Source organism: Dreissena polymorpha, chromosome 15 (genome assembly GCF_020536995.1).
Source record: "Dreissena polymorpha isolate Duluth1 chromosome 15, UMN_Dpol_1.0, whole genome shotgun sequence".
NCBI lineage: Eukaryota > Metazoa > Mollusca > Bivalvia > Myida > Dreissenidae > Dreissena > Dreissena polymorpha.
In genome coordinates this window covers 16044274-16071366 of record NC_068369.1, presented here as the reverse complement: position 1 = coordinate 16071366, position 27093 = coordinate 16044274, and the positions used below count along the sequence as shown (strand labels likewise).

At 34.8% G+C, this 27093-nt stretch overlaps 1 protein-coding gene across 1 annotated transcript; it reads left to right on the top strand.

The window, feature by feature from the left end:
- Positions 1–903: 903 nt before the first annotated feature.
- On the top strand, positions 904–27093 carry LOC127860797 (SCO-spondin-like). The gene is made up of 29 exons (XM_052399074.1): positions 904–1103; positions 2762–2822; positions 3093–3161; positions 3349–3507; positions 5697–5962; positions 6082–6220; positions 8331–8378; positions 11985–12134; positions 12564–12728; positions 13029–13199; positions 15507–15680; positions 16407–16577; positions 16871–17044; positions 17771–17941; positions 18237–18416; positions 18581–18751; positions 19312–19482; positions 19605–19646; positions 20530–20700; positions 20826–20925; positions 21046–21116; positions 21412–21582; positions 21878–22048; positions 22267–22363; positions 23003–23073; positions 23765–23935; positions 24683–24829; positions 25065–25235; positions 25651–27093. Exons 3-29 carry the CDS (start codon positions 3107–3109, stop codon positions 25794–25796), a joined length of 3894 nt encoding a protein of 1297 aa, XP_052255034.1. The 5' UTR covers positions 904–1103; positions 2762–2822; positions 3093–3106; the 3' UTR covers positions 25797–27093.

Below are 27093 nucleotides of genomic sequence, written 5' to 3'. Positions count from 1 at the left end.
AAAGTAAAGTAATTTGGTTAAATATAATCCGAATCCAGGCCTAATAAATCGCGAATTTCAATGGAAACTTCCATGCGGTTCACTAAAATGATTACCATGTAATCTTCAAGTAAATTACTAAATGTTTTCCCGCTCTGACAACTGAATATTCTTCTGCGATGCACGCATCAAATATCTTTATTATTAATGGGTTATTTCGCGATTCCAAAATGGAAAAAGACCTGATTTCCTGATTTGCATCCGAGCATATATTACCATTGATTAAACCAAAATCCTCGACAGACTGGACTCGTCTTACTGCTCCATCCAAGTGGTCAATTAATGGTTCCGACAAATTGGTAACATAGAAAATATAAGAAGAAAGAACAGAAAATCAAAATGTCGTCATACAGTTATAAAAATGAATTCAGGTCATTAAGCGAGACAAAACATGAAGAGAACGCAAACATGTTATCAATCTTATGATTTAACTTGACATAAAATCGAAAAGCTCAAATAACAGGGAAACACGACTTTTGACAAAAACTCTTAGATTTTTTTCAAAAATCAGTATTACAACCGCTGTGTTTAAGACACAAATTATAAATGACCCAATAATTAACAAAGACCGAATGAACTGCTTTAACTGTCGCTGGTGAGAAAGATAAGGGATGTGTAATTTGAAAATGTGGTCACGTTTGGAGATCACCTCAGTGAGTACTGACCCACAGGTTGATAAGATGGCGTTCGTAAACTGAAGTAGCCTGGAAGCGTCAAAAGCCATTATGATTTTGGTTATTTTTATAGGTAGAGTTTTTTCTTTATTTGATTTTTTTTAAAGAAAAACACAAACATTTTACTTCTTATTATTCAGTTTCTAGTACAAATGCATGTCGATTTTTGTTTTTATCTTTACAGGCTTGTTAACATGTTTAGTATTACTGTTGCCCGGTGCTGGACGTGCCACGGCCTCAATATGTGTTTGCACACCCAGCAATGAAGCAACACCAGTGTACAGAAAATCAAATTCGTTGTCCGAAATAGTTGGTCATATCAGAACAAACACGTGTTTGCATGGCGAATTAGTAAAGGGAAAAGATTGGCGGTTGTTGTTAGGCAATTTGGTAAGATTGATATTATGAGCGTATTATCACAAGGTATATTGATAACATGTATAGGCTGTTATGAAGATAAGTTAACGTTGTTGCATTTAATGCATATTATGACCCAGTTCTGCGCTTTTTGTGTGGAGATGTCTCTCTTGTTGCAATAATGACTAGTTTTACAAATGCATTAAAACACTAATTATTATATATTAAGGGGTGTTGCGGCAGTTTATTTAACCGAAGATATATTTATTTCAACACCAATGATGCTATTATCACAACCTAATATTATTGTTATCAGTATCATCAGAAATGACCGAGTTGGTTCATAATACAATTGTCAGTGGTTCGATCCCAGGTGCGGTTAACTTTTTTTATACTTGTTTTCTTTCTTTAATTTCATTATTGTTTTATACTGGAACTCTTTATTCACGTTATTTTCATTTATCAATTTAAAGCATTTAATAACCATCTTCAAGGTATGCCGAAATCTGTGAACAAGTACGTGTAAGTTATTAATGATTAAGGTCGAGTTTGATACTGTATGGTCTTATGTTTGTGATTAAATAATGTTTTTATTAATGTATTTTGGTAAGCTGTTGTGATCCCAGTTAAAATTGCAAACAATGTCTAATGTGCATATTTCTAACAATCTATGTGCCGGTATTTGAGTTTTGCATAATTGCTGTAACTTTTTTTTATACTTTTTTTCTTTCTTTAATTTCATTCTTGTTTAATACTGGAACTCCTTAGTCACGTTGTTTTCATTTATCAATTTAAAGCATTTAATAACCATCTTCAAGGTATGCCGAAATCTGTGAACAAGTACATGTAAGTTATTAATGATTAAGGTCGAGTTTGATACTGTATGGTCTTATGTTTGTGATTAAATAATGTTTTTATTAATGTCTATTGGTAAGCTGTTGTGATCCCAGTTAAGATTGCAAACAATGTCTAATGTGCATATTTCTAACAATCTATGTGCCGGTATTTGAGTTTTGCATAATTGCTGTATTTTATGAAATTTGACGTAGACGGTAGGGATTGTTAAAATCTCTGTTCAAAATGCGGTGACCCCCTTTTCTTATTTGTGTTTTATGATGACAATACGTACATAAACATATGTGAGCATTTTCGCAGAATTATATTAGACAGAATAATTTTAAATTCCATTTATGTGGCAACAATATTAAACAAATGGCGTTTTTTTGGGTGACATACAAATTATTAAAAATAAATTTCTTAAAATTAAATTTGTGTACTCCATTTTATTGGTAATGTGTGGTTTCATTAAATGGTATATGATGTATCTTAGCTTATATAATATCTACATGTTGCCAATTTCGTAGGTTATTTATTATTTTTACGCAATTAACGATTTTTCAGTTTTATTGAAAAAGTACATGTTATATAATGGTGATTAAAATCAAAACAAGGCCGTTGACCCTATGTTTTTATTTCCATTGTTCATATAGAATTTGTATATATATCATGAATATAAATTTTGGACAAAATCTATTAGATGGAAAAAAAATCAGCAAAACTGCTGCAACACCCCTTAAGGTGTCTTAAGTCAGTTATTTATCTGCGTTGATCAATTCATTTAAGGTCCTTCGAAAGCATGCTCATGTTTGGACAATATTATTTTAAAGAAAATTCCCGTTTGATATTTTTAGGACTATTATATCAAAATACAGAAACTGATAGATTGCCCAAATGACCGAGTAGAAATCGAACGTAAGTAACTCTTTAGTATTCTCTAAAATTGTGAAATCCTATTTAAGCTCCTTCTCAAATACTTACTTCCAGATCTACGGACACAAATGCATATCTATAAAAAAAGGATTCTGTAAATTGTAATGGAACATCAAAGCATTAAATTATAACTTAGCTCCGTATTTATTTGTTTGCGAAAACGAAATTATCATTATTTAAATAAGCGTCATACAAGTACGTTGAATTGCAACAGTGCGCGTTGTAGTCAGTTCGTCTTCTATTTATTATCAGCAATCATAATACGGATGCCGAAGAGAACCAAGGCATACCACAGCATTGACCAAAAGCGTTTTTTACTCGGTAATGTAATATCACGACTCTCTGACTCGAACTACGCATGAAATTAGTAATAATATTGTCGACATTTGTAACGTTATAATTTAGAGGAAATAACAATACGCCGAGTTTTAGTACACGTGATAGCAATAATAATAATAATAAATGCGATAATAATAGTATAGCTGTGCCTTCGTTGTTTTTATTTCAGACAGTCTCAATCAAGCGCAGTGTAACTTTGATGTAAACTCGTTTTGCTCTTGGCGTAACGTGCACGGTTTCGATGACTTTGATTGGGTTTTGTATCGATCATCAACACCCACGGACGAAACGGGGCCAGACTTCGATCATACAACACGCAATTCCTCTGGTCGCTTTTTATTTATTTATTTTTTTGCAGCATTTCCACGTGGTTTAATGCATACGTGTATAGCATCAACGTTATTGGCATAGAGATTTTTTTCTAAGACTGTTTACATAGGCCAGGTTCGTATCTTCGTTACGTGTGTCCAAAGACTATGTCACCAGGTCAAATTTTGTTACCACGCTTGAAGTCACATGTATGACTCAATCTTCATGAAACTTTGTTAATTTGTGTACCTGGAGCATAAGTTGGTCTTTGAATCTGGACAACATTTGTCAAAAACTAGGTCACACGGCCTTATTTGAAATAAACCTTGTAACCACTGAAAAAGCCACCTTTATGACATAATTTTCATGAATCTTGGTCAGTATTGAAGAAATTTTTTATATTGACAATGTCTAGGCAAATTTGTTTACACCGGGTCAAATCTGAGAACAACAACTCTAGAAGCCACATTTATGATTTAACCTTTATGAAACTTGATCAGAATGTTTATCTGTACGTATCTAGGCAAAGATGAAATCTTTTTGACTTGGAGACGCCAAACATTAGGTCACCATGTCAATATTCGGAACACCTTGTTACCACTCTACAAGCCACTCGGGTGACGAAATATTGATTACACTTCATCATAATATTTATCTTCTAAATATCTAGGTAAATGTCAAATCAAGGCCAAGAGTGTACAAAAACTAGCTCGAATGGTCAAATCGTTATATCATAGCCAAATTTGAATCTAGAATACTGGTATCCTAAAAAGAGGTCACCAAACAAATAATAGAAAAACCTTTTTACCACAGCATAAACCACACTCTCACCAAATTCCGATTTACCTTGGTCAGAATGTTCATCGTTACCATGCCTACACCACTTTCGATGTTAAGTAACGTGTGTCCAAAACCTAGGCCATAATTATCACTCCATCTTGATTATACTTGGTAAGAATTTTGATATCCATAATATATAATCTTAATTCGAATAAGGGTATGTGTTATAACAATAAGGTAAAACAATCCAATTGTGAAACCCTATTAAAACTCTAAAAGCAACACCTTCGACTCAATATGAATGAAACCTTTTCAAATTTTTTATCTTATATGAAGTTAACGATGATTTTCGTTTAAAAAAGATCGCTTAAAGGGGCCTTTTCACAGATTTTGGCATGTATTGAAGTTTGTGATTAAATGCTTCGTATCGATACATGTAAACATTGGATCTTAAAAGCGCCAGTAAAAAATCAAGAATAAAATCAAAGAAAGAAAAAAAAAGTAACCCTAAACTGGGCTCGAACCACTGGCCCCTGGAGTAAAAATATATCGCTTATACCATTCGACCATCCGTGCTCATACGATGAGTGATGTATTTTTTACTTTATATAAGCAATCCTCGTAGAATCACAAAATATAATGACAAAACAGAACTCTCCAAAGTATTCAATCGTTTCGCAACGCTTTATATTAATATTTTCAGGTTCTTAAATCGTCAAAAGATGCATATAATGGATATTTTAGGGCATGGTTAATGTTCAGTTTAACTGTTTCCTAACAAATATCATAACTACAATGAACATTTGCGAAGCTGAAACAATTTTATTTAATTTTGTCAAACTTTTTTGTTTACCAAAACGTGAACAGGCCCCTTTAAGAATTCTCGATTCTGAAATTGCTACGGTTGATACATTTTACTAAATATGACACCATCGTGCCTGTCGATAATTGTGTTGCATGTATGCTGTTTAAAGTCAATTTATAATACATATATTTAATCTTATAAATGAATTTTAATATTTTTTATACACTTTATGATTGATGTTTACATGAGCAATTCACTCACGAAGTAAGTTTGAATGGAAAATTTGCTGAGCACTTTGAAAAATTATGTATTGATGGATTGCCAGCTGAATTTCAGTGGTGTTTTACAAGTTTTTGGTCTTAGATTGAAAGTAAAACTACCGAAAACTAAATGATTGTTTGTCAAATTTGTAATTATAAACTTCTCCGAATAAAACATGTTGCGTAGAATGCCCATTCGTTAAATATCTTGCACCTAAGACCAGACACGAACTATAAATGATTTAACATTATAGTGACTTATATGTTGTATTGTTTTCAATGTCACTTAATCACGCAATATTTAATCCAGAATGAATTATGAAATTTAATTCCTTTAAGTTCCTATTCCATATTGATTTTCAGGATCGTACATATTCACAGAGTCAAGTGCTCCGCGAAATTTGTTCGATACAGCTTGGATTCAAAGTCCTACGATAGAGTTGACTTCAGAACCCGTGCATTGCTTCCGGTTCTGGTACCACATGTATGGATCTTCGATAGGTCGACTTAACGTTTACCAAGTAACCAACGGTGGGTTACCTGGCAAGCTGGTTTGGTCTCTTTCTGGCGACCAAGGTAACTCGTGGAAAGAAGGACAAGTGCCACTCAATTCTCATCAAAGTTATTCGGTAAGAACTACTGAAATAATTATTTGACCGTTTTCACATGTTTCATTCAGGTAATTGTCTACATATACGAATGGATGGAAAATCAAAAGCATACATGTATTCACATATCTATTTCTTAGATTCTCCTTAGTGGGATAATAGGCAATGGCTATCAAGGTGACATTGCTGTAGATGACATCAATGTGTCGGTTGGTTATTGCAACGTCAAACCATCCAACGCCTCAAGGACTGATGTCACAAACACAACGTCCATAACAGGTGCATACTTTTTTAAATGTTTCTTTATTGCTAGAAAAACACTAGCATAAATATAAGATAACGATCGTTGAACATAAACAAGACATATCACAAACACAAAGTATTATATAATATACATACTATGTACTCTCTTTACGTTTAAGTAAATGTCCATTGTCTATTAATAAGGGCATTTAAATCAATCTCTAGGTAACGATTTTATTGACTACCAATATTTTGAGTTTTGTAACTCTATAGAAATGTATTCATGATTTACTGATTTATTGTTTGACAATTATTTTATGTTGTTACGTACACATGCGAATTATTTCTCAGTAATAACAACTACGACAATAAGTCACAAGACAACACAAACACCACCATGTAAGGACTTGTTTAACTTTTCTTATAAAAATATTTCGGTAATGTTTTCTGATCCAATTTATCTTACATTTGATTGAAACAAAAGTATAAGCACATTTTCATATTAATTATGTAGACAATATGTACCTAGTTTGTAAACAAACACGATGTCTTATGTATGTATTTTAATATTAAATATGTGATTCCTTTCAAGTAAAATACATGAACAATAATATAATTTTTGTATATTTGAATTTCCTTGCATATATATATAATAATATATATAATGTAATGTATAATATATATAATGTAATGATATTATAAACACAACCCAATTATACCAATACAAAACCTAAGACATGAACGTACCATTCCAATATTTTAGACTTTTAGAAAATAATTCTTTACAACAACAACAACCTATTTAAATAACGGTAATTTATTTGAAAAATTAAATAATACAGCATTCTCAAGATATAATGTGGAAAGTTTATTTGTGATGCAAGCTGATGTGAACTTGAATTATAACTGTACGTACATAGCTTTAAGTAAAAGAAACCATACTTATATCGATTGCCGAAGGTAAACGCTTTTTGTAAAAGTCATCAGGAAACCGAATTGTCCATTGAGAATCTAGTTTTCGTGTTATAATTTATAGTTATTTCGGTTTCATTTGCGGCCTTAAAAGTGGTGTTACCATCATCCGGATTTGGATTACTAGTATCATAGACACAATTGTTCACGTTGATATCGTGTTGATATTACCAGACAGATTTGGGATTTTTTTGCAACACAAACTATTGTTCTGTATTTATATTTGTACACCCTATTTCGTATACAAAATCCCAATCAATAGGAAAAGTTCTATTTTTAACCAGTACCATTTGATTAAGAAAATGTATGTAGTAAACCATATAAAAACACATAACATGACATTGACAACGGAGATTTGCCATTAACAAATGTGACAGTGCTGGACAATCGACGTTTGTATTTAAATTTATGAGTGAAACCTTTTTAAATAGCCTTTACTGTGAGGTGTGTTATTATTTGCACGCGCCAAATGTCTCAATCGAGCGCAATCGATTGTTGAGGACAGTCGCCAGTTTACGGAAGTAGATGCATTGTTAGTGTTAATATCTTTGTCTGGTTGATGGACTGTAAGCTAAGAATTAGGTGTAAACATATGCATAAAGTGATCGTTTAAAGAGTAAGAAAAGACAAGTTGCCATTTTTTCTCGGACTAAATAAATGTCAATCTCCAAACAGAAATATAGTCAGAATACGTAAAAATCAATACATGGCCAGCCCAATTACAAGATGATATGAACAAAAGACAAATGCAGATGAAAAAAGACAGATATATTTACATAAAACATCTACTGCCGTCAACTGTTGACTGTCCGTCCTCAACAAACGATTGCGCTTGACTGAGACATTTGGCGCGTGCAAATAATAACACATCGTATAGCTGTCCGCCCGTCAGTGCAAAACCCACCTCCCACTCACGCACCCAAAACACCCACCAAACACCACCCACAAATCCACCCACCGAAAACCACCCAACTCCAACCAACCAAACCCGACATTTTCTCATTTAATCATGAATGTAATAAGGTAATTTAAATCAATCACTAGGTAAAGATTTCATTGACTTTAAATATTTTGAATTTTGGTACTCTTTAGAAATGTATTCATAATTTACTGATTATTTTTTTGACAATTATGTTATGTTGTTACGTATACATGCATTGGCGAATTGTTTCAGATATAACAACTACGACAATAAGTCACAAGACAACACCAACACCACCATGTAAGGATTGGTTTACCTTTTGTTATAAACATGTTTGGGTAATGTTTGCCAATCAAAATTGTCTTTGATTTGATTGAAACAAAGGCATTAGCAAATTTTCATCTACATTTTTTGTAGATTATATGTACCTAGCTAGTGAATAAACACGATCTCTTATGAATGTATAATACTATTAAATATGTGATTCCCTTTTAAGTACAATACATGAACAATAATTTAATTTGGCATATTTAAATATATAAAATATAATGTAATAATAATATCAACACAACCCAATTATAATTATACCAATATAAAACCTTAGACATAAACATATCATTTCGATCTTTTATACTTTATAAAATATTTCTTTCCAACAACAACCACATACTTAAATAACGTTAATTATTTGATTTTTTTAAATATTACAGCATTCCCGAGATATCATGAGGAAAGTTTATTTGTGATGCAAGCTCGTGTGAACTTAAATCATAACTGAACGTACATTCCTTCTAGTATAAGAAACCATACTTATTACGATTGCCGAAGGTGAACGCTTTTTGTAAGTCATCTGAAAACCGAATTGTCCATTGAGAATTTAGTTTTCGTGGTCTAATTTTTATTTATTTTGGTTTGATTTGCGGCCTTAAAAGTGGTGTTACCATCATACGGATTTGGATAATCATAGACAAAGTCGTTCACTTTGATATCGTTTTGATAGGACAAGACAGATTCGTGATTTTTTTGCAACACAAACTATTGATCTGAATTTATACTTGTACACCCTATTTCGTATAAAAAAAATCCCCATCAATAGGAAAAGTTATAATTATTATTATTTTACCAGAACCATTTGATTAAGAAAATGTATGTAGTAAACATTATTAAAATACATAGCGTGACCTTTACAACGAAGATTTGTCCTTACCAAACACGATAAATGATTATCAAGATGTGCAATTATTGTTCTCCGAATTGGAATTTACCCAGTTTGAACAGCTTATTCCTTTTCATTATTTACATGCAATCAATCACTTAAGCCCATGCTTCTTTCACGAACATCGCTTGTTGTCACAGTTTGATTTGCGATCACCTCTTACAACTGCTTGTATGTAGATATGATCAGTAAGAATGCATGTTTTTGTTCGGACCGGAACATAATATCCATTATCCATCTTCAGTCCCCAAAGACTGAAATGGATGTTGTTCAGATATTCAAGAACGATGGCAAATTTGAAGATGAGCGCAAAGGCTGTTTAACTTTTCAGAAGCCGGCGTCGTTGACAGGGTATTATTTCAAGTGTTAAAACTATAACTGCCATTTTCAGGAAATGTCGTAGGTGTAAACTGTTCGAAGTAGCGACTTTGGGTCTATTCGTCTTGGTTTTATCATGATCGCGGAAGATTTTTAGGTCACTCACAGCTTTGTTTTTGTAATGATTCAGACTCGATAAGCGTGTTTGTCTTATTGGAAGACAATTGTATATCCCCCTAGTAATACATGGGCGCATGAGAGCATCAATAATATATATTCACCAATAAGTGTCGCCGTTTTTACAAAAGGCAAATACGCTTCAGATGTAATATGTATCACATCTTATCCAATGTTTAAAAGAGTGACACCCAGAGGACTAATGGATTTCGGTTATTTTGCTCTGTTCGCCACGAAATGGAGGAATTTTTTCAACGAAAAAGAGTTTCTACCGAAAAACGGGTGCTCTAAACACCCATGCTTTGACTTTGATGGAACCTTTATTGGAAACGTCATATGTAGAGGGGGGCGCAAATGCAGCGGACGAACATAAATGTTTGGAAACCTCGCGTTTGCATGTAAATGGTATACAAACAATGTGCAAATCCCAACATATATCCCGTTTGCAATTGAATATTGTGAAATTCAGATCCAACATCAAGTACGTGACCAATCTCAACACACTTGCTCAATATCAGCAGAACAATCACCATATGGCCATATTGCGTCCGAAATTGTTGCCTTTTGCGCATCTCGCATGCATCAGGTATTGTCCAATGACGACGATAAACCTTGGCCAAATTCCCGGGAAAAATATATGATCTAAATCATTAAAAGAGCTGTCGTTCATAAAATAGGATTGCGATCTTTGGAAAATTTATATCTCTTGATAGAGGCGTTTATTTATTATTTTCAATTTCCTGATATCAAGTGTCAACTTTTTGATGGAATAATTTACTGCCGCACATACCACTGGACCCTTTGCACTTTCAACACATCGTTATTGGCGCAGACCTCCATTGGACTTAGGATTCCTCATTAGTGTCTGCTCGATTCTCCTATGGGTCGATGACCAAGAAATGAACATATGAAAATTGTTTACATTAACACATAGATTATTGCATGTGACCACCAGATAATCGGTCAGCCTATGCTCGACTGTTTAGATGTGTAATGTCTTATTGCCAGTCCCTGCGGCTTTAAACAATTATTTTAGGATTTCGATTTTCGATTTCATTTCCATATGTTTGACCAACAAACATGATGTCAGGTTTAATTTCAGCTCCATAAGTTTTGTATCGAAATTTAGTTTGACTCGTCAAAACACCTAGTGATTCTGAACACTATAAGGAGATACCTATCGTGGAGCAACGAAACAAATCATCTTGTACTCATTATAGTTTATTTAAGTTTTTAGGTTGTATGTAGGAAAGGTTTTCTTGGGGACATTTTGTTAATTGCGTTTCATTAGATTTTACTATGCAGATTCGGAGCATTTTATGAGAACTTCATTGTGATTTTGTATTACGTTTCTACTTACCAATTGGCTAAATGATACAACCGTTTTAATTTCGTTCGCAATGTGTTAGAGGTAACCCGAACCTGTTTGGGCCTAAGACGAAATTATCAATACCACAAACACAGTCTGTTGTGATTGTCGACCTGTAAAAAATTCAAATTCAATAAGCATCTTTTTTTCTGGGGGGGGGGGGGTGCGGGAGTAGCTGGTCGATCTGGCTATCACCGATTTTTCCTCAATTACGTGTATTTTTCGTATTTACCATTCTCATTTGACAACTTTACTACCGCGATGCCAGTGTTTGAAGACCATTAATTTCGTATTTGATCGGTCATGCTGTATAACTCTCATGAAACTGTCAAATATAAATTATTTTGTATCAGTTCTAGGAATAACATGGACACAGAAGGCTTGATGCATACTTTATGATTATTATAATATGTAATGGATTGATGTTGAATTGTGCAGGCGATAGTTGATGTACATAGCGGGTATTTGGAATATTTTTTTTTCATTTTTTCTCCCATGATATTATTTCTGAAGTGTATTATTTCTATATATATAACACTGATCTTTAAGTGAATACTGTTTTGTGCCTACACGTCTATTTCACAATTGTATACCATACCCATTATCATCGATAATGGCGTGAAATTATGTTTTAATAAATGCATTTAGTAGCATCTCTGATCGGAGCACGAAGTAATGACAACCCAGGAATATTCATTTTGAAGCATTGTGTACTGTGGGCTATTCTAATCAAGTTCATTAATTCATCGGTGAATACGTTCCAGTTTTTATAAAGAGAAGAATTTAAGCGCTCGTTGAAAAAACCTTTCTAGAAATATTCTTACAGCCTGGTCCGAATGGCAGAGTGTGATCGCGTGTTCCACAACATGTGGCTCTGGGTTTGAAGAACGAAAGCGAAATTGCTCCTCTGGAAAAAACAACGACTGCCCCGGATCTTATTTCGAAGTCGTCGTTTGCAACAATCGGTCCTGTGACGGTGAGTATTAAAATTATCCGTTAAATTCGTATAAAGGTCTTTAAAGTTGTTATTTACATCATATGTCAAGACACGCAATTTCTAACGTAAAAGTACAACACGGTCAATAAAGTAAATAATGATAACTGTTAGTTGTGCAAAAGTCTATTTCATCATGTGCCAGTTGTTATTTGCCGTTTTCGATATTCAATTGACGTTTATAGTATTGTCTTAAATACTAGATAGAACATTTGTGTAGACGAATGGTATGACATTGAGCGAGTGCAGTGCAGCAAGGAAAGCAAAGACCTCACGCGTTAGTTTTACTCCGACACAACTTAAAAACACTTCCAACAAGTATTTAGATGTAGAAGTTTTAAACATGTACGATTGTACTAAGATGCGGTCCACCTGAGCTTGTTAAAGATTAGCATTGCATAACATATTTAGTTGACGGCATTTGGACACAATGGTCTGAAACATGTTCGGTCACCTGTGGGGGTGGTCTCTCAATCCGAACAAGGGCGTGTTTCTACCCGGACCCAGATCGCATGGGAAAGCCTTGTTCCGGGGGTAACGCGGAAACAAATGTCTGCAACACCAATGTCTGCCCAGGTTGTATAATGTATTATGTTTTCGAAAATAATATAAAACTATAATTGCAAAATAAAATAAAAAAGTGAATAATTCGAACAGCGTCTGTATAACAATGCTTGCCTTAAATTAACGTATTGAAGTACAAAATCACCTTTAGACTAGAATTTTAGTCTACCGATGATTTATTTGGTGCTTTAGTTAAGATTCAGTGGCAATTTCCGATTCGTACCTCTCCGATGCATAGAAGCATAAGCTCTGCACTTTAAATCATGTGTATAATCGCGTCATTGTTAAATACAGTTTTATTCTTAAATACAGTTGACGGTATTTGGGCCACGTGGACGGCGTGGGGCGACTGCTCAAAGTCGTGCGATAAAGGTAGCCAAACACGCGCCCGGGCGTGCGCATTTTTACCTAATGCAACCCACGGTCTGAACTGTTCAGGGGATTCCAAGGAAACTCGACCATGTCAGATAGCTGTGTGTCCAGGTATTTGTTTATAGTAATGTTCAGTTTTTAGTTTCAGATTATACTTTATAAGTACACATGTACAATGAAAGTTATGTACATACATTTTTATACTAGAGTTGCGACACCTTAAGGGTTTCGCGGGATGGAATGAGTGGGGAGATGAAATAAAACCTATTTCTTTTTGTGCATTTAATGATGGTAACCAAAGTTCTCGCAAAAATTTAATATACATATCACATGATAGTAACCATAATACTCGCAGACATGCTTATTTTTTCGAAGCCGTTCGATTAGCTACCTTTAAAAGTAGAACTTCAATTCCCATGACTATAATATTAAAAACGTGAAAAGAGCAAACCACTGCAGTGTGTCGGACATTCCCATCTTAAACACTATCGACTAGCATTAAGCCTTTTTCTGTGTCTACAAAATTCTGTGTATTTTATTGAATCATCATTATAGCTTTGCGTTCAAGATAGTGTTGAATTCATTTTGCAATGCAATCAGCGCTTTGATTTTATATTACGAAATGTATTACGCAGTACATTGTGTGACGTCATTTCGGTGACGAAACACAACAGTTTTATTTACACTCTCTGGAATTTAAGGACATGTCGCGGACGTTGTGTTTTAAATCTGTAAACTATTTGTTTAAAGCATCGAACGAATGCAAAACGTATTTCGGATTGTGTGTTCATCATGCATAAATGTAAACATAAATAGGAATACAATACAATTGTGTGGTTTGAACTAAGTTTCGATAAAGACATGGATTAATAAAGGTGGAAGTGCATATCGTTTCAAGGTGTTTGATATAAACTTTGGATTAAAGTAGTCAACTTATTGTTACAAACATTGGATTAATAATGTCATTTAGATAAGCGTGACGTTAATACTTAATTAAGTATTTTTATAACTCTTGTTAAAGCTGAAATTGAGTCATCAAATTTCGCTACAAAACGGTGTCAGTTGCAATAGATATTTAAATGTGCTACGTTAAATTATTATTATGTTTGATTATTTTGTTTATTTGTTACGCACTTTATGCTGCTAATGATGTGTTGCTCACGGCAAGCCTCGCCGTGTAAACCTTTCTTCAACTCGTCGGACAAAATCAAGTACACGTGATACTTACATTGTATTTTATTTTTTCTGTGAATTTGATGATGGTCACCAAAGATATCGCAGAGATTTTAATATACATGAAACTATTTCAATTAATGCTATTTTGAGAAGTCCGTCCCCGCTCTGCCGTTTGTTATTGTTTATATCATACTATTTTGCTGCTCTATATAAACATTTCTCAAAACCGGCTTTCCGTACTTTTATTTTGCATGCAACTGATTGCGCAATTTATGACGTATGTTGTGTGACGTAATTTATTTGTCAAAACAAACAATTTTAAGTTAAATTCTCTGGATGTTTTTAACAGTTATTTATTTGTTTAAAGCATCTAACGAATGCAAAAACGTATTTCGAATTGTGTGTTTATCATACATAATTGTAATTGTTATAAATATTGGATTATCGTCGTCATTAAGGTAAGCGTGTTGTTTATACTAAATTGCTTTGCTGCTCACGTTTATTTATTGATTCAATAATTAAACCCTAAATTAATAATGTATTTGTCTCATGATTATCATGTATATTAAAGATATTATCTGATAAATAGAATACCATGTTAATACCAGTGTGTACTTACATTTATCCGACACGTCTCGGAAAGCCTCGCCGTGTAAACCTTTCTTCAACTCGTCGCACACAATAACACATAAATTTTTGTCATTTATATATATATCTAAACAACCACACTCGATCTCCACAAAAGACATGCATGTGTACTTCGTATTGATATTCAAACACAATTATCGTTGTTTATCGATTTAACGCCTAACTGCATATTGCATTAATAACGCGTAACGTCAGTTACTTTGTTTCTTAACAAGATGGAAGCTAGCCTAAGCGCTTTTATGACGTGACGTCACAATGTTTATCTTAGCGCGTGTGGTTTCCCATAAAAAATATTCAAACGCAAAATACTCAAAAACTTGATTTTTCCCAGGTATAACGCCTACGCCAACAGGTAGATCGCATTCTGGTCCATATACATGTCAAATTTCAGCAAACGTGTTCGGCCAGTTTTCAAGGCGCCCAAATCGCGACTATATGCCTCAACTTAATGAAACTTAGCCCCCTTTATCATTCGTTCGATTGAACGTCATCAATGATGACGTCCAATACATCACTCATTCCATACTTGATCGAAATGTAATTTTATAGTTTATATGCCTTACATGCAATCGCAAATTCCCTTCTTTCATTAAGCTGATGGTTCCTGGGCGGACTGGTCAGACTGGTCCCAATGCACCAAGACGTGTGGTTCCGAGGGAAGTGTGTTCCGTGCCAGATCATGTGTGTTTGACTCCGATCGACCGCATGGCACATATTGTCCTGGCAATAGGTTACAGCGAGAAACATGCACGCTGAACAATTGCATTGGTATATTGTATTTGATTTCGTAGATAATTGTGATTATATCTTCCTGATGAAGGACAGTGTTTTCAGTGTAATTAACGATGCCCCATTACGCAATATAAATGGTTGACACTTTGTTTGATTTTAAATGTTATCATTTTATTTGATAAATCGTTATGTAACATTATGCTAAATATTAAAATTACAAATTTCGTAATATTCAAACATGGGAGTAATACAACTCTATAAATATAATTGGTAGATAAATTATTGTAAGTGCCAGTCTTTATTTGAAGCAATGTATTTAATGCCTATACAAAACAGGATACTTTTCAGGATATAACACTACATTAAACATAATAGTGTTAATAGCTAGGGTCGCCGCTTGGTTACTGTCAAATGCTCGGCACAAAAGCTTTAAACTGGTTAAGATGAATTGCAGGCCTTACATGCAGTCATGACACATGCAACTATATATATCAAAGTTATACTAGTGCAATACCAATAAAACTGCAATAACAAAGTCGATTTAATTACAATAATAAATGGTAGAATACTCAACTTAAAAGCACAATTTACTTTACATGTAATTTAATTTACAAAAAAGCGGCATGATGACATTCTGTAAATACAATTATCACCCAATCCCTCCTCATTTAGTATTAAAAATTCTGTATTAAAAAGTGCATATAATTATGGAAAGCAACAATATTGATATATACGGTTTCATTATTGGATTATTTGTCTAAGCTGATGGCGCCTGGAACGAGTGGTCCACCTGGTCGCAGTGTTCTCACACGTGTGCGGGAGGGAAAAGGTCGAGAAGTCGAGTTTGCCTGTATAGGCCTGACTTTGATCACGGTCTACCGTGTCCGGGAGGCACACTGGAGTTGCAGGAATGTGGGTTAACAGAATGTCCAGGTAGCACTTTAATCATTTTTAAATAATAAAATATGTAAGAACCTATCATGCGTTCATCAAAACATTATGTTTTGGATTCGGTTATCAGCGTATTGTAAAAAAACAAAACTCAATAGTTAATATCACCATAAAACATGCAAAATATCGATATTCAACACACTTCCTTTTAATGTTTATTGCTTTTTGCTATTTTCCATTATAATACTTGATCTTACATTTTTATACTTGATCGAAATGTAATTTTATAGTTTATATGCCTTACATGCAATCGCAAATTCCCTTCTTTCATTAAGCTGATGGTTCCTGGGCGGACTGGTCAGACTGGTCCCAATGCACCAAGACGTGTGGTTCCGAGGGAAGTGTGTTCCGTGCCAGATCATGTGTGTTTGACTCCGATCGACCGCATGGCACATATTGTCCTGGCGATAGGTTACAGCGAGAAACATGCACGCTGAACAATTGCATTGGTATATTGTCTTTGATTTCGTAGATAATTGTGATTATATCTTCCTGATGAAGGACAGTGTTTTCAGTGTAATTAACGATGCCCCATTACGCAATATAAATGGTTGACACTTTGTTTGATTTTAAATGTTATCATTTTATTTGATAAATCGTTATGTAACATTATGCTAAATATTAAAATTACAAATTTCGTAATATTCAAACATGGGAGTAATACAACTCTATAAATATAATTGGTAGATAAATTATTGTAAGTGCCAGTCTTTATTTGAAGCAATGTATTTAATGCCTATACAAAACAGGATACTTTTCAGGATACAACACTACATTAAACATAATAGTGTTAATAGCTAGGGTCGCCGCTTGGTTACTGTCAAATGCTCGGCACAAAAGCTTTAAACTGGTTAAAATGAATTGCAGGCCTTACATGCAGTCATGACACATGCAACTATATATATCAAAGTTATACTAGTGCAATACCAATAAAACTGCAATAACAAAGTCGATTTAATTACAATAATAAATGGTAGAATACTCAACTTAAAAGCACAATTTACTTTACATGTAATTTAATTTACAACAAAGCGGCATGATGACATTCTGTAAATACAATTATCACCCAATCCCTCCTCATTTAGTATTAAAAATTCTGTATTAAAAAGTGCATATAATTATGGAAAGCAACAATATTGATATATACGGTTTCATTATTGGATTATTTGTCTAAGCTGATGGCGCCTGGAACGAGTGGTCCACCTGGTCGCAGTGTTCTCACACGTGTGCGGGAGGGAAAAGGTCGAGAAGTCGAGTTTGCCTGTATAGGCCTGACTTTGATCACGGTCTACCGTGTCCGGGAGGCACACTGGAGTTGCAGGAATGTGGGTTAACAGAATGTCCAGGTAGCACTTTAATCATTTTTAAATAATAAAATATGTAAGAACCTATCATGCGTTCATCAAAACATTATGTTTTGGATTCGGTTATCAGCGTATTGTAAAAAAACAAAACTCAATAGTTAATATCACCATAAAACATGCAAAATATCGATATTCAACACACTTCCTTTTAATGTTTATTGCTTTTTGCTATTTTCCATTTCAAGGTGATAAATGTCACGACGAATTTAAAATTGTATGACTAATGTATTAACAATAAAATGTTGATCTGCTACGTTTGTGTTTGATCCCGTCGAAGTTGATGGCGTTTGGTCTATCTGGTATAAATGGAGTCAGTGCACGGTCACATGCGGCACGGGTCGAGCTGTTCGAAACCGCACGTGCAGTTTCTATACCCGCTATCCGGACACGCCGCATGGTGATGATTGCGATGGGGAACACGCTCAAGCAAAAGATTGTAACACACAACTGTGTCCTGGTAAGCAGTATATGCATGATTTGCACGATATAGAATGAATGTGTGTTTCAAAGCAATACAATATTCGCATATTCGTATTACATGGTCTCTCAGCCGCAATATAATATAATTATTATTCTCTGTCGTTGCCATTTTTTCACTGACATGCTCTTCTTGATTTTCAGTTGATGCACGCTGGTCGACATGGTCTGCTTTCTCCACGTGCAGCCAAACATGCGGCGGAGGACGACGTACAAAAGCACGTCAATGTATTTATGACGAGGTCGCCCCAATCGGTCTTAACTGTACTGGCCAGTCTACCGTAACAGAGGAGTGTAGTACAAACGAGTGTCCAAGTAAGGCAGCCAAATTTGAGTAATTCTTCACTGATAATATTCTTCAGTCTTGATATCTTAGTTATTTGCAAATAAATTACAGGCCATTGTTGATTCTTTCATAACTTAACATTGTTAGAATTATTTGTTAAATACAAATGAGCAAGTATTGCAAAGAACAGCGTATACTATTCGTGAATGTGTGACATGCGTGAAACGTGTAATGGGTATAATTAAAAAAGTATTATAATGTTATTTTGTTGATGGATATTTTGAAAGAGACAGCGTTTAATGGGCTTTGATAGTTCACACGATGAACACTGGTATAAAAAACGTGATAAGACCGTGGTGCCTATTATAAACCACATGGCCAATCAAATCATTGTCTGTAAATAAATTAGGTCGACCGCCCTTACTAGAACGGTAAGACCATCATGAAACATTATTGACCATGCATAAAACATGGTCTTATAAAGACTAACGAAGCTCTGAGAAACATGAATAACATTGTTTCAAATATGGTATATAAGGTTTATCTCATATGGAGATACACATGTAGCATTTCAAATTTCGAATTTCAGTAGACGGTATTATTCAACCCTGGAATTCCTGGACCTTTTGCTCCACGAGCTGTGGCGGAGGGGTCCACACTCGAACACGGGACTGCTACTTCCCTCCAAACAGACCTCATGGAGCCGACTGCAAGGAACAACTGAACGAGACGGCGCCTTGTAGCGTCCAGTATTGCCCTAGTGAGTCATTCCATAACTGAGTTATTATAAGAGGTATACTTTTTATCGTTTGAGGTAATATTTTGATTTTTTTATAGTAAAAAAGGAGAAGTATATTTATCATAATTTGTTTTTGATTGTAGCCACCACAACAACACCACCACCGACAACAACGCTACCGACAGGTAAGTTAACTATTATCCTGGTGTACTCAGAGGGGTTAAAATATTCATAGTGTTTCAGTTTAAAACCATATTATAAAACCAAATCAAGTCATTCAATATACATAAAATAATAAGTACAATAGCCATGAAAAAAAAGAGAAAAAATCGTTAAATTTTATTCTACGCAACGAAATATGTTACCACGAAAATTATAACCCCTACACATAAATACACGCTCTGTAATTGTTTGCTCAATAAATGTAACGTTTTTCGCATTAGATTCTATTACAATTATTAAAAGTCATATATATATATGCTCTCAAATATGCATTTTACAAACGCAAAAACAATGGTATAATTTGGAAAGTTCTGTTGTTATCGTTATATATTTGACCATACAAGGATTTCTTGTAAACAAAATAAAATACGTTCTGTAACGTCTCATCAAGAATAGCCGAGTGGTTTAAGCGCTAGTCTTTTACTCCAAGGGCTAGTGGTGCGAGCCCAGGTGTTGATTTGTTTTTAAATTCAACTTTATTTTTGTTTTATACTGCAAATCTTTAAATTCTATGTTTAACGACAAACTTAAAAACATCTCAAAATCTGTGAAAAGGTCCCTTTAACCGGTTGTCATGGTTGCATATACAAAATATGTAGACACAAGCGTTCATGATTGTTCAAGCCATGGATATTGTTAATAGTTTCTGATGTACATGTATTAATCAATTTGAATCAAAGAGCTTGAAATGAACGGTCAATTAAATTCCCGTATTGTCAATGCAAATACGGAATAAGTAATGTCTTTAAATTATAACATTTCATATAAGCATCACTATATTGCGGCAAATGATTAAATTTTTTTTGCTCTGCCTGTTTGCACAAACTATCGCGTTGCAAACCACAGCTGATGGCCACTGGTCAAACTGGACCTCATGGACTGTGTGCACGCTAACCTGTGGGGGCGGGCAACAGTATCGAGAGAGGCAGTGTACTTACCCCGACCACACCTTACATGGACAATACTGCCCGGGGCCTAAAAATCAAACGCAGGAGTGCAATTCCCGGAACTGTCCAGGTATGGTTTGCACTTGAACAAAATACATACCGATGCATGGTAAGTTTCTTGATGAAAATACAAAAATCTTGTTGACATGATTTGTATTGATGAATTGTTAAATTCGACCCTTATGTTAATTTCAGTGGACGGCATTTGGACCCAGTGGTCCGCTTATTCCAAATGTTCTGTTTCTTGCGCAAGTGGTTTCCAAACCAGGACAAGACAGTGCCAGTTCGATCCAAGGTATGAAACATATCAATATATAAATATTTTTCGTTTTGCAACATACTTATTTTTATGTTATCAATAATGCCATTCGAACAACTGTGGACCAAATGTTTTATTTCATTTACCGTCTTTAAGGTATGACAGAGGCAATAGCTGTCCAGGAAATGAAACATCTACTCAGTTATGTGACAATGGACATTGTCCTGGTGATTATATTTTATTAAAAACGTTATGATGCTGTTCTATGCCAAGATACATAATTTAGTATTAATAAGATGCAGTTAATTGCGGCGCTTACTTAAAACTATTTTCGAACCATGTGTCCACTAAAGTTCATAATATATTAATTACTGCACAATAATAAAAAATTACTACATGTTTCATGCAAGGTCTACTTTGACACTGTTTTAATAGATTTACATTGGATTTATTGTAAAAATCATTTATAGGAAATGTTTTTCAAAATTTTGTATTTATCTTATTTTCTTGTCTTACACTCAGTTGACGGTGTGTTCGAAAACTGGAGCACGTGGAACGCTTGTCCGGTCACGTGCGGAGGAGGAATACAAGATCGCGTGCGCGTCTGTCACTTCCCACTTAACGTTCCCCATGGTTTGGCCTGTTTGGGAATCTCACACGAGAACCAGACATGTGGAAATTCAGATTGCCCAGGTGTGGCAATATCGTATTGTTTGTTATTTTAAATTAAATAATTTAGGTGTATTAAGTTCGCGTTTCAGAATCAATACATTTTATAAGGTATTTACATCTAACATAGTTTGATTTTTTCTTTTTCGAAAAGACCACCAACCTTCTAAACACTATCCGTAAACAATTAATTGAATTTAAAGAGATTTTAAACATATATCATGTCTCAGAATCTAATTGCTTTGTAACCCAGAATATAACTGTTTGCCAATTTATTTTCAATTTGTGCCTTTGAATGTTGATATATTTTGTTACTAAGTCGATGGAGTATTAACGGAATGGTCACAGTGGGCCGACTGCACCCTAACCTGCGGAGGCGGCCATATGATTAGGAATAGGACATGCTACTTTCCAACCGACATACCACACGGCCATGACTGCGTTGGAAACCTTAATTTTGCCAAAGCCTGCGCCACTCATGCATGTCCAGGTATCTCGCACATCTATCGTTATTTTAAATATTATTTTTAATGCAACCTATGAACAGATTAGGTATTAATAGTATTGGTGTTTTAATATAGCTGGTACCTTTGCAGTGGGTATACAATTGACATTAAAACACACACGGTGAAAAAGCTCAAAAAGTATATTTCATTTAAAAATGATATGCAAAAATACAGTATTAGCATATTTGAACTCATATGTCAGTGGACGGTGTTTGGAACGATTGGGCTTCATGGGCCACGTGTTCTTTGACCTGCGGAGGAGGGTCACAGCAGAGGACGAGGAGGTGTCACTATGACAGGTACGATAGGTCGATAATGAAACGAAAATATAGCATTGTATTGGCGCAGTTAATGTCTATTGATGTTTCCTTGTTTAAAAATTTATTGAATCAATGTGGTGTTCTCACTGTTTTGCTGGACAAGGTTTGGCCATATATAAGGTTGAGTCGTGTTAGTGAATAAACGCCACGCTATGTGCTGAAAGTAACCCTTATTAATGAGATGTAGGAAAATAAAGGTCGTAGGAAAATACGACAAGGTCGATCGACACGCACGGTATGTGTTCAGGGTAAAATTTGACCTTGAAATCTCCGGATAGAAATTGGAGCGCTCTACCACCAGAGATTGCTGGGCCCGGACGTTATTGGTATGATGATGTAGGCAGTTAGTTAGTTGAACATCTATAATATTTGATATATACTAGACTTGTAATACGTATGCAGTTTATGTATGTTTGGTATAAAAGTTAACTTATTAGGGGTACTACATAGAAAGATAGTTGTCTCTGCAACACTTTTTTCTAATTGAGTGGTGGCATTTCTGTCGACTTCGATGCACACTGTTTCTAACACACGTTCATTTACTTATGGTTAAGAACAAAATAAATTACCCGGATATAGTTTCTGGACGTTAATTGATGCCATGTTTTCATCTTAAAGTAATCATCACGGGACCCCATGCGCCGGACCAGATACTGAGACGAGGGATTGTAGCACCGATCACTGCCCAAGTATGCATATTAATAGACTTTACTTGAGCGATGGTTTGGTTCTATTACTGAGACAGGAAACATGAAAGTAAACAATATTTAAAACATAAGTAAAAACCCATATGGCATCGTCATTGTATTCAGCATTCTAACTACAATATTCCAACGTTAACAAAATTTTAATAACAAAATGTTAAACCGTAAAATGAAGTAGTCTTCGTCACGGAAATCCAGGTAAATGATCAGTTAACAGTTCAATTACAACCGTTTCCACCAGGTAACATCCGCATCTGTAATCTTATAAAACATAAACGTTGACATCCTTTTTCTTATCAATTATACGGAGTTCATTGCAAATTCTTGGTTGAATAGCCTCCTTACGTCATTTTGCTGAATGATCACTAAAGTTGAAATGTTAAACAATTTATCATGTTTCTTGAAATTAAGTTATCCATTGTTAAAAATACTTAATTTAACAGCTTTAACATGCTTTGTTAACTTTTTAAATACAATTTTATAAACATTGCAATGCTTGCTTTACTTTTGATGTCGTTTTTACGTTATTATTCAACTCTACATTAGGCTAAATGGTAATGAAAAGATCGCGTGAATTACATGGGACACTATTTAGCCTTCTACCGAGTTAAATATGGTGGAACTGGGGTGAAAATGATAACAAATAAAAAAACTAACGCAACGTTTTAATCTTTAGTTGATGGTAATTGGAACACTTGGAACTTATGGACCTCATGTTCGGTTACCTGTAGCAACGGAACAAAGTCTCGTGCTAGAGAATGCTATTTTGTGCCTAATGAGCCCAAGGGCAACAACTGCTCTGGAAGCGCCAACGAGACTTTTGATTGCAATCTTGGGTTATGTCCAGGTATGCCACGTAAAATCAACGGAAACTAGGATGCTGTATGTAAGAAAAATAATTTATTATAGCTATCTGGTTACTTTGAAAATTCACGTTAACTTCAGGTCAGCAATATTTCTAAAGAAATGGCAAAATGCTGTTAAAGTGTTATGAAGTTGAATGACATTGAAGTCATAAATATAATATCACATACTGCTATAAGTTATACTATATAAACTTTCTGCTCTGAATTGTGAAAATGTATATGAGTGTGAAATACTGCATATGAGACAATAACATGAGGTTGATATGTTATCAGTACAATGTTCTCGCAGTATAATATTTAATTAATGATCAACCACACGCCTCAAAACAAACACACACAACAGAAACAACAAAAACGTATTTTAAATAATGTCACAGCCTTGGCAATTAATAGTCATTAACAAGCATTGACCGTTAAAGAAGTTTGATAGTTCCCGAAACTTACACTTGGCCCTGATTTTTAAAACAATATCTTGCAAATGAGCATTTCTTTCAAACATCACAATGCACATAATGCGCAGCAAAAGTGAATACGTGAACAGTCATCACTAACGTTAGTAAATGCGACTAATATGCATTCAGGATACAAGTGTTGGTATTCATTAAGGAAAGGCATTTGCTTTGATTTCTGAAGATATAAAATACTTATCATAAATATTTATTGATGAAAATAATAAATGCATAATGTCATATCATTTAGTTGTTCGTATATTTTCTCCATTATCCCAGTGTGGTCGTCCTGGTTCAGTGGAACATGCTCAGTGACATGCGGGCAAGGCAACCAGGCACGTTTACGACATTGTAGTACCGGAAATTCAGCTGACTGTAATGGACCGGCGTTCGAAAACGCCACGTGTCATGCCTCGCCATGTGCTGGTTAGTACATAGCCGAATCTGCTATTTTGATTTTCTTTTGTTTGAACCCCGATTTCAATGAGCTTCTTGGTATTGCATGTCATTTTGTCTAATAATTCATTAAATGTCTTGCTTTAGTTTATTCCCGTTGTCATCTTAAATGTTCGCTTTTTAGATAATGAAAAAAAGTTTGTTTTAAGTCTAAAAGTTGAGATTTGAATGATTATGTATTCACTTAGCATAGTTTTGATTTTAGTCGACGGACATTGGTCCGAATGGTCCACGTGGTCCAATTGTGACGTTACGTGTGCAAGTGGACATACACACCGAACAAGGAACTGTTCAAATCCCAAACCACTATACGGGGGATCCGACTGTCAAGGGGATACTGTGGATACAAAATCGTGCACTTTGCAGAACTGTCCAAGTGCGTTTTATATATGATATATTAATCTGGATTTAAAAAAAACCAGCAACATAGGATGTTTTGGTGTGATGGCATGGTTATTGGTTGTATAAAGGAATAATTAATAATATAATTACACACACTTTGGAGCACACGATTAACTGTATTGAAATGTAAAAACAAACAGATTATTACTTTTTGTCAATAAGGATGTCAATAAAAAAACAGGTATATGACTAAAAATACAGTCAACATAATGAAAATCAGCAGTTTGAAGTATCCAGTCGAATCCGTCTCGTTGATTGGTTTTATGCCTTGATACTTGTTTGCGATGTTATCAATTTGCATATTCTTTCGGATACTTATATGACTTTTTCAAACTATCTGATGAATATATCTAAGCGTAATGTGATATATATCTAATCGTTTTGTTTAGCCTGGTCCCAGTGGTTTACGGGCGAGTGTTCGGTCACCTGTGGGGACGGATCCGCGAGCCTCCTGCGGATGTGCTCTACCGGAAAGGACTCAGACTGCTCAGGAACGCCGTTCGACAGTGTAGCCTGTCACAAGCCTGCTTGTTGAATGTTCCGTTCGATACATTTGAAATACACCGCCTAGGTCTGAAAACCGTTTAGTTATGCCTATCAGCAAACACCTTAGTTTGGTATTGAGATACATTCCGAATTCCTTCAAATGGGGTTATGTTGTGCCTTCAATAAACGTCCGTGTTTCATGAATGCCGCCATACATATACAATCATAAGTTTTGCCAAACTGCGGACAAATCCAGCCATTTTCTGTTGCAATTATTGATTATTTTGTGTGATAAAGTAAATCACTTGGACAAAGTATATGTAATAAGATTTCAATCATAAGTTTAAAATGAATACACATCATATATAATCACTTTAATTAAACTGGTAAATGTCGATGATTTCCCGTTTGCTAAAAGTGGATTTGATTTAAATCAATCATTTAAAGACTAGTTAACTATAAGTTCAATAGTTAGTTTTTAAACTTAATCTAAAGAATAATATGGAGAACGTTTTTCACACATTGTAAATATAAATTATAACATGTAGCTGGGGAAGGTTGATTCCACAACAAGTGTTATATATTACGGCTGAGTTGAATAACGATCGATAATACATTAATTTTAACAAAACTAATAAAACTAATAAGTAAAGTATACCTTAGTATACATTTATTTTAAATTTTCTCATTATCCAATATACCTATCTTACTGTCCTTTTACTGGAAAGATGAAGTTGCAAACGTGTGTAAAAGCAATATCGATATACGTTTCAACAATTATAAGGTCAATTGACCACACAAGCCAACTTGCTTATCCACAAACGGCCCACTGGCTGTAAACAAACGGCAAAATGGCGTTCAACAAACGGCCAACTGGCGTTCAACGAATAGTCAACTGGCGTTCAACAAACGGTCAACTGGCATTCAACAAACGGCCAACTGGCGTCTAACAAACGGCCAACAGGCGTTCAACAAACGGCCAACTGGCGTTCAACAAACGGCCAACTGGCTTAAACAAACGGTCAACTGGCGTTCAATAAACGGCAAACTGGCGTTCAACAAACGACCAACTGGCGTTCAACAAACCGCCAAATGGCGTTTAACAAACGGTCAACTGGCGTTCAACAAACGGCGAACTTGCGTTCAACAAACGGCCAACTGGCGTTCAACAAACGGTCAACTAGCGTTCAACAAACGGTCAACTTACAACATAAGCCACCTGACATGTACTCAAGTCCAACTGAGTTTCAAACAAGAAAAAGTATTTAGCGTATATTCTTACTTTGAAATAAAGGTAGAACATTTACTTTGCTATGTAATGAAATTAAAAAACAAACGTTTAAGTA